Here is a 9766-nt window from a genome sequence, read left to right as displayed (position 1 = left end):
AGCAGATAAAAAAAATATATATATATATATATAATGAGTGTGTATGTGTGTGTGTGTGCTCTGGAGAGGCAACAATTAGTTGAGAGGAGGGTGAAAGAATTTTTGCACATATGGTAAACAAGGAGCTAAGTGTAGCCCACAGGTATGAACTTATGGACATTATGAATGACTCAGTTTAGTATCAAGAGAAAGGAATTCATTTATAAATGTGAAACATAAGCACTTCAGCAGTAGATAAATCAGGAACCAGATATATCAGAAGGAGCTTTAACATCAAACTGCCACCTTGAAAAGATAGCCATTAATATCACTGGGGGATAGGAGGAGCCACAACGGAAGTGAGGGTTTCTGCCATCTTCCCTATACATCTGACCACCATCCCGCCTCAGCCTTAATAGCAGCAGCGGGAGCACCAATAACACCATTATTTAGTACTTGTAGGTCTATTTCACCTTTGCTATATTTTGTTCAACCCTCATAACAACTGATAAGGTCGTTGATATTTTTTTAAGATTTTATGTATGTATGTATGTATGTATGTATGTATGTATGTATGTATGTATTTAGAGGGAAAGCACAAGAGGTGGGAGGGGCAAAGGGAGAGGGAGAGAGAGAATCTCAAGCAGACTCTGAGCTGAGCATGGAGCCCGATGTGGGGCTCAATCTCAGGACCCTGAGATCCTGACCTGAGCTGAAATCAAGAGTAGGTTACTTAACCGAGTGAGCCACCCAGGTGCCTGGAAGTCATTGATATTATCACACCTATTTTATAGATGGGGAAAAACAGGTCAGGGAGGTTAAGTAACTTGCTCAAGTTCACATGGGTACTAAGTAACAGTATCAAAATTGAAAGCCAGATCTGTGAGATTCCAAAGCCTTATTTTTTACTTCTCTGTTTTAGAGTTTCTCACCATCCTTTGAAGAACCAGTGTTGATATTGCTCTCAAAGTCCCCAGTCTACACCATCATTTCTGTATCAGGGCATGTTGGAATCTCAGAAGCTGACTGAAATAAAATCTCTGAGGCTTGACCCTCCTACCTCAAATGTAGTAAAAATGTATCTTGATGATAATGATGGATTTTTATTTGAGTTTTTACAATACTGATGTCAGCTAAAGTCAGGAAGTATTTTTCTGCAGTGAAAAAAATCTGACTCATTTTCTTTTTCAGTGGATGGTTGGGAGTTGGGTTTAGAGAGAATACATAAAACAGGAATTCTTCTACTTGGCTTCTTTAAACCTTATAAATCAGTGGAGTAGGTGGGTAAGAAGAAAGAGCACTGATTCTGGGAACAACTTTGCAGTGGTGATCACAGAAGTTATGAAACCAAGAATGTCTAAAGAAGTGTATTTTTCCTTCCATATCCAAACATACTAATGGAGTTTATAATTAGAACAGAAAAAACTGAGTCAAATATTCAAGTTTCTCAAGATTGGTGTCCTAAGAGAGTAGGATTACATTTTGCAGTCTCCCATCCTCCTGAGTTCTTGGATGAAGCTCTGACTCACTGGAGATTTAAGCTTGAATTTCCTTGCTCTCAGACTTATTTTCATCAGGAGGCATTCCTGCTTACACAGAATTGGAAGGAAAGGAAATCACCTGGAAAATAAAACATCAATGTCCAAGAATAGGATCATCACCTCCCTCTCCTTCCATCCCTTCCTTAATCATCATGATCATCGCCAATAACATGTGATTGCTGATTATTACTGTGCTGAAGTTTTATGTACATGGTCCTCACAACAAACGTCAGAAGAGAATGAAAATGTTTTCATCTTATAATTGAGTTACCTAAAATCTGGAAAGAATTAATAATTTTTTCCTGGCTAGACAACTAGAAACTGACAAGTTACAAGGAAATAATTGAACTTAATTATATCTGTATAAAAACATACTAAATGTTATTATAATATTCATTATATTGTAGTTGTATTATTATTGATATTTTAATTTATTGATTATGATACTAATTATATTACTATAACATTATACTATGATGTTATACATGTATTGAATATTACATTAAATACACTGTTTCCTCATTTTCCAGCCTTCATTCCATCCCTCCTGTTCATACCATCTCCAACTCCAGGAACCCCACAAATCATTACTGCATAAATGTGTCTTTCGAATTCTGGGACTCAGAGAGAACCTCAAACCTTAGCAGACTATGTGAATTATTACTCATGGAAACGAACCCACCTTAATCGAATTACGTGAGTTTTCTATGCACCACATGGCTGAGACAGAGATGCTTATGCATAATTCCAGCAAGGTAAGGATCAGCATTAGGGACATCAGGCCCTAGGGGATATGATGCCTCATATCAAACCCAGTAGAAACATTCAGAGGGAAAAAAATGTCATCAGGACACCAAATATAACATCTCCCGCCCTTAAAACAGAACAAAGTGAACCACAGATTAGGTTTAAGACACAGACACACACCAACACTATTAGAGACACTCTGTCACCCTAAGAACATGGAAGTATTTTCCCTGGAGAGACACATTGCATTTCTTTATCAACCCACGTGAAGTAGTCATGGGTGAAGAAACCATAAAGGTAAAATGTAAATAGAGGTAAAATGCTGATATTCTCGCTAACATTTACTAATTTGAGTCATAGCAAACTAGGGAGACGAGTAGGAAGTTCAGGAAAATAGACAAAAATGACCCCTCCACCATTTCATTAACAGAACTTCATTAGAGGGTTCGTGCATTTACATCATTGCTAGAAACTAAACACTAAACTGAAATATTAAACACAAAATTACTAGATTAGCAATTCTTCTGTTATCACTGGGGCACCTTGAAGAAGCAAATACAAAATTGCTCCAGAGGGAAAATACTATGAAATCCACAGGAAAAACAAATCAGATCCATATAAATATAAACTTAGATAATTAAAAATACAATTTTAGAAAAAAATGAGGCACAAACTTCTATGCCAGCACACAGGAGGACTGGGAGTCAGTCAGTAAAAATAGGTCATCATGGAGAAAATAGGCAAATTTGAAGGAAAATCTTAATTCTAAGTGGACCTCAGAAGAGAGAGATTATCTCACACAAACAACAAAATCATTTGAAAAGGTTATTCTTAAGGAACTTCCCTTTAAAAATAAAATACCCCCCAAAATTCAAAAGTGAGTCATGATTTGAAAATCCCAGACCACAGAGAACACTGCAAATCTCCCAAGTCAGTTTTATTAAGGAAGATGTGAAAGAAATTTTTTTTTTCAATTTAATCTCTCTGGAGAGTGTAATAGTAGTAGTAATAAATATTAATAATATAACACAAGGTGCACTGTTTTAACTGTTCATCAAATATTAACTTGTTTAATCCTTACACCAACTCTGTGAGACTGATACTATTACCATCCTCATTTGAAAGGTGAGCAAATTGAAGCACAGAAAGATTGTCTAACTTGACCTTCATTACAGAGCTAATGAGTGGCAAAGCCCAGCTTCAAATCAAGGTCGCAGGACACCTGATATATTATTCTTCTGTACATTTTAGATTGTTTGAAATATTTTCTAATTAAACACAAATTTTGAAAACATACGTTTGAAAAGATGCCCACGAAAATGCATAAGTCCTGTGACTGTGAAGACTCACAACTCCTGAAAGACTGCTTATTAACTGCTAAATTTATGCAGAGAAAAACAAGTCCAACTAGAGCCACAGCAGTGCTGGCAAAACTCATTCCAAAATTGTTTTGCACCTAAAAATAGAATAGAAATTTTCATTTAATATAGGAAGCACATCCTTCCTTCCTTTGGTGGTGATTCATTTAAATAAGTATCGATTTAAGGTCGTCCACACAGCCAGCATCATCCTAGATGCTGGGCACACATCAATGAACAAACAAAGATCTGTACCCTCATGGAGCTTACATTCTAGTGGCAAAGACAAAGAAAACAATTAAGCATACAAATAGGTAAATTACATAGTATTTTTTAAAGGGGTTAAGTATTGCAGGCCAATGGAGTGGAGTGAGGAGGACCTGGACATCCAGCAAGGAGTGGAGATGGCGGTATTAATAGGAATGTTGCCCAGGAAGAGGCAGTGAGGAGCCGAGTGGGATACGCAAGAGGATAACTGGAGGAGAGTCCTTGCGGGCAAGGAAACAGCTCAGAGTCCTCCAGCCAGAGTGTTGCAGGCATGTTTGGGGGAAGCCAGAGGACAAGGTGGATGGTTAGAGGGGAGTGGCCAAAGTCAACAATATGAGGAACTGAAGATGGAGAGAAAGAGGAGAGCTGGATCACACCCGGCCCTGCAGGTCTCGAAAAGAACTTTGGTTCTTCCTCTGAGGAAAACATAGAGCCACTGGATGACTTTGAGCAAAGGAGCAACACAATTAGATGAATGTATCAAAGGGAACACTGGTGTCTCAAGTGGCACTGGTTTAGAGAGGGCCGAGGGTAGAAGCAAGGAGCCCAATTAAGGAAGATGGTGGTGGACTGGAGGAGAAACAGTCAAACTTGGACTGAGCTTGAACATAGGGCCAATAGGATTTGTTGACAAACTGGATTCAAGATTGTCAAAGAATGAAAAATTGGGGTAATTCTCAGGTTTTTGGCCTGGGAATCTGGAAGGAGGGAGTTCTCATCAGTGGACATGGAGAGGACAGTGGAGGGGGAAGATTTGAGGAAGATTAGGAGTAGAGTTTTGGGGCTTTTAGAACCCTAAGTGGAAGCAATGAGATCCGCCAGCCTGTTGCCCAGGAGGGAGATCGAGGCTGGAAGTATTTATTCACAGTTGTAGGCATACAGATGTCACTTGAAGGCATGAGCATGGATGAGGTCACAAAAGGAATGAGTAGGACAGGTGACAAAGGATTGAGCTCTGGGGCACCCCAGCCTTCAAAGGTCAGAGAGAAGCAAAGGAACTAGGAAAGGACATTGAGAAGGAGACACTGAAAAGACAGGAGGAAAACCAGCTAATCAAAGTGTTCGAGAGGCCAAGTGAAGAAATTAGTGGAAGGAGGAGTGACCAACTATGTGCTAAATGCTGCTCATGAGTCAAGTTAGATAAGGACTGGGAATTGATCTTTGTGTTGTCAGCATAGAAGTCTGCAGTAATCTTAAGGAGAATGATTATGGAGATGGGATAGGGAAGAAAATAAACCCTTACTGGAATGGGTTTAGTTGAAACTGTGCAGATCTGAATTGGAGACCGTACAGATAATCCATTTAAAGAGTGTAGCTACAGAAGGAAAAACAAATTGTGCACATAGCTATCAGGAGACAATAAGGTCAAAACATTTTTTTTTCTGTTTAGAGCAGTAACTGGATGTTTATAGGCTGATTAAAAAGATCTAGCAGAAAGACATTTGGAGTGGTACATGTGGGTGGGAAAAAAAAAAACCAGAATGGACTCTAGTATTCAAGTTAGGGATACTGGCTTTGAAGAAAATCATAGAGAGGTCACCTGCCGTAAGAGGTTAGAATGAAAAGAGAAATGGTACAGATCTGGTCCACGAAGTGGATATTAGAGTGAGGGTCTGAACGTTCTTCTCTAATGATTTGAGTTCCTCAGAATAGGAAGCAAGGTCACCAATAGAGAATAAAGGTGAGAGAAAAGGGATTGGTATTTGAGGTGGCCATCCAGGGAGGGGGCAGAGTGAATGAGCTAGGGAAGTTGTGTAGCTGGGCAGATGATTCAGATAGAACACATAACAAGGGCGTAGTAAAGTGTTTAATGAATCACTAAAGGAATAGAACCTTTGGCTTTCAGTTATAGAATTAGTGGTGGAAAGTGTATGCTCAAAGTAATCAGAATTGGTCAAGTTTCACTACACAAAAAAATCAAGAAGCCTTTTTCTGAGCTTCAGATTCATCAAATATTCAAGGTAACCATTCCAATAATCATTCAAATCTCTATGATTTTCTGATAATTTAACATCTGAACGCCTTAAGAAAAGAGAATTTTCTTGTGCATTACATGAGACTCAGTGTCTCCGTTGGATTCACCAACCTCTACGCTCCTGCTATTAACGAATAACTTATTTCTAGTCCTATGATCAAAAGAAGACAAGAAGAACTGCCACTTACCAACACTCTTGTGGGTTTTCTCCCAGCTGCAACAGATAAGGATCCTGAAACAATGAACTGTTTGAGCACAGGAAATGAAACAGATAAGAAAATACTAAGTCTCAACTATTTTTTCTTTGTACTCCTTCAATTAGTAGCTATCTAACAATGGTTGCACAAAGTTCCTTTTTTAAATTCACATTCTACCACATGGAATTATACTTGATGTCGTTCATCATGTTATAGCAATAAAATTTTAAATTAGTTAAAATTTTGAGCGAATATATAATATTTTCATTATGTTTTATGTCTGGCTTTTTATAGGTTATATGAGTGTACATACCTTAAAAATATAATAAATGCATATATTTAATGTAACATAATTATCTTTATGCTTCTATTTATAGTAAATGTAAATAATATTTTTTTAAAAGATTTTATTTATTTATTTGACAGAGAGAGACACAGCGAGAGAGGGAACACAAGCAGGGGGAGAGGGAGAGGGAGAAGCGGGCTTCCCGCGGAGCAGGGAGCCAGATGCGGGGCTCGATCCCAGGACCATGGGATCGTGACCTGAGCTGAAGGCAGACACTTAACGACTGAGCCACCCAGGTGCCCCAATAATATTTATTTATATACACATGCATATGTAACATTATTCTCATGTTCTTACTCAGGCTTCATATAAGGGTTTGATTTATTGGATTAGATGTTCTAAAAGAACTTCTGCAAATCTGTCTATATTGATATATCCACTAATTTTTAAATGATTATTTTTGATAAGCTATTGTTTTCATGACTCTAATTTGATAAATTGAATTCTCTACAAGTTCATGGTTTTCTTAAAACTTCACTCTGTTTTATACCCCATATATCTTACAACCATTTACCAAGCCACTCCTAGGGTTTGAAGACAAAGTGCCAAAATCGTGGAGAGCAAAAGCTTGCTACATAAATTCAATTCTTGAATTCTGATTGAACACGAAGGAACAGGTTTTGAATTCCACTTCAAATAACAAAGTGGTTATCACAAGAAACTCCAGGCTCGCTAGAGCTTCGTGGCCTAGGTGATCTTAAAATTTATTTATTTAGCTTTGTTATTTGATTATCACCTACCTGATGGTTTCTCAGAGTCCATCGTCTCTCATGGTTTGTCTCCCTCTCCGATTCCCCCCCTTCATTCTTCCCCTCCTGCTATCTTCTTCTATTTACTTTTTTTTAACATATATTGTATTACTTGTTTCAGAGGTACAGATCTGTGATTCAACAGTCTTGCACTATTCACAGGCACTTGGTTTTTAAAATATGTGTAAAAAATTACAAATCAAACCCATAGCAGGCAATCTTCAAATCACCTAATAATGACACTATAGTAATCAAACACACTTCTAGCAGTGGTATTTAAGCAGTGAACTCTGGTCAGGGGAATATGAATACTTACAAACATAGGACCCCACACTGGATAAGCTGTGTAGAAGATAAAGAAAAACTGACTGAAGAGATGGAATATGTTTTGTAAAGAACCTAGAAAAACACCCAGGACCAGAATCGTTGCTCCATTCAGGATCTGGATGGCCTGTAAGAAGGTTGGGGGGGGGGGGTTGCAAATAATGGTCATATACTAGTGTACGTGGAGAAGAGACAATTTTAATTTTCTTCAGAAAGGAGATATCAGTGCTTGAAATGATTATAAAGTCAAGCCTGACTTACCCTGGGAGGTTTTCATCCCATGCTATCCCCACCGATCCCAGTGGCAGCCCTTCATCTCCCCCTCTCCCCCTGCTCCTGTTCATTCTCACAAACACCTTCCAGAAAGTGGCAGAAGAGTAGAGGCAACATGGCTGGTAATATACATGGGGTCAAATATCTTCCTAGTATACTTTAGGGCCGTAATATGATGAAGACACTCAGACATTAAATAGCAGTTCATTCCGCCTTTCCTCAATGCAATTTTTAAATTTAAAATACGGAATGTGAGTTCATAAGAACTCAGCCTCCTGATGTGGTGGTCAGATTGCAGTCCATTCTCCAATGTTGATAGGATGTTTCCTACTCCCCAGGTCTAAAATAGGCCCCAGTCTTTTCTTAAAGAAGTACATTATTGACTCAGTGATGAATAACTCAGATTCTTCCTGATGGGAATAAACAAGGTTTTCCACATGATATTTAATTTCTTCCAATTATTAGAAAAATTCCAAAATTTTTCTAATTTTTACACTAAGGTTGACATACCCCAAGGGCTTGTAGTTTCTCCTTCCAGTGATTTTGCAATTCATCAATGGGCTGGTAGACAGAGTTATTTATCGACACTGATTCCGCCTGGCTTGCTGGGGGACTACCTGCTGAGGCTTTCCCAGGTCCTGCATTACCAACTTCTTGGGAGGCCATCTGGGGTTATTGATGTCTGTCACAGAAAAGAAGTCCAGAGGTTTGACGTTTTCCCCTTTGCCACTAGCTAATATTTTTTGAGTGCAACAGAAGGATTCAATTCTGTCCATACATCAAAATGACTTCACAAATGGAGCAACAATTTACATGGTTGAATTTCATTTCGTCTTGGAGTAGTAATCATCAGACTATTGTAGTAAGTCTGGGTGCCTCATTTAACTTTGAAACAGTGAAGAGTGATCCCCTTCTCATTTTTATATGCACATATACATTATTACATAGCCCCCCTGTCTCTTCAAATCAATCCTAGACAATGAGACAGATGGTTTCACTGAGCGCTGAACTCTTAGGTGAGGAAGATGACTTTGGTCATATTCCTATAATAATAATAAGTATAATTTATTGAGTACTTACTTCTACATGCCAAACGCTGTCTGGTTGCTGCAAATGTGTGAACATATTTAATGCACCCGACAGTCTATGTTGCAATATTATTCCCACTTTAAAGATGAGAATATTGAGGCATAGAGAGGTTAAACAACTTACCCAAACTTACACAAACTTACACAGCTCATAAGGGAATTCAGCTCTACTAGCTCTACTTTAAGGTCCAACGTTTTCTCTAAATCATTATGCTGTATAGTACTATATGGAAGATAACCTTCTGGGCAGCTATATAGCAGTGGATAGAGTTTACTCACCATGGAAGAGCCAAGTTGAAGTCTGAATTTGGCCACTTACCAGTTGAGTGATCTAGTAATGGGAACCTCAGTGTTCACATATGTAAATGGAAATAATTTTAATTTCATATTAACATTGCAAGGGGCAACTCTGATAAGGTATGAAGTCCCTAACCTAACAAACAGTTGGTAAATGTTGACTTTAACTTATACTCTGCCTTGTGTCAAAAAGTACTTAAAGTATCACATATAAGGGTCACCAAACAACCACCTCAATCATTACACCTAAAAAATAAGTATTACTAGGGCGCCTGGGTGGCTCAGTTGGTTAAGCGACTGCCTTTGGCTCAGGTCATGATCCCGGAGTCCTGGGATGGAGTCCTTCATCGGGCTCCCTGCTCAGCAGGGAGTCTGCTTCTCCCTCTGACCCTCCCCCCTCTCATGCTCTCACTCTCTTTCTTTCTCTCTCTCAAATAAATAAATAAAATCTTTTAAAAAAATATGTATCACTAAAATATACACAGTATGTTCAATCTTGGACAATATAACTTCACAGTATAAAAATTGATAAAGGGAAACCTTATTTCGAATGGAGTCAGGAGGCCAAAATGGGGGGCTCTCATGCCCTACCACTCCTCCTGGTTGTAGACCCAACAGGAAGAAA

General features: G+C 38.5%; 1 protein-coding gene across 1 annotated transcript; it reads right to left on the bottom strand.

The window, feature by feature from the left end:
* Nucleotides 1-1569: 1569 nt before the first annotated feature.
* On the bottom strand, nucleotides 1570-8422 carry MS4A3 (membrane spanning 4-domains A3). Its single transcript, XM_032414795.1, has 6 exons — nucleotides 8267-8422; nucleotides 7476-7610; nucleotides 6056-6112; nucleotides 3565-3723; nucleotides 2203-2304; nucleotides 1570-1599 (listed from the first exon to the last, which is right to left on the bottom strand). The coding sequence occupies exons 1-6, from the start codon at nucleotides 8420-8422 to the stop codon at nucleotides 1570-1572; spliced, it is 639 nt and encodes a 212-aa protein (XP_032270686.1).
* Between the last annotated feature and the right edge of the window lie 1344 nt (nucleotides 8423-9766).

Source organism: Phoca vitulina, unplaced genomic scaffold (genome assembly GCF_004348235.1).
Source record: "Phoca vitulina isolate PV1807 unplaced genomic scaffold, GSC_HSeal_1.0 scaffold16, whole genome shotgun sequence".
NCBI classification, from domain to species: Eukaryota; Metazoa; Chordata; class Mammalia; order Carnivora; family Phocidae; genus Phoca; species Phoca vitulina.
Note: the sequence above shows the minus strand (reverse complement) of the source record. Positions and strands in the feature narration are given on the sequence as shown.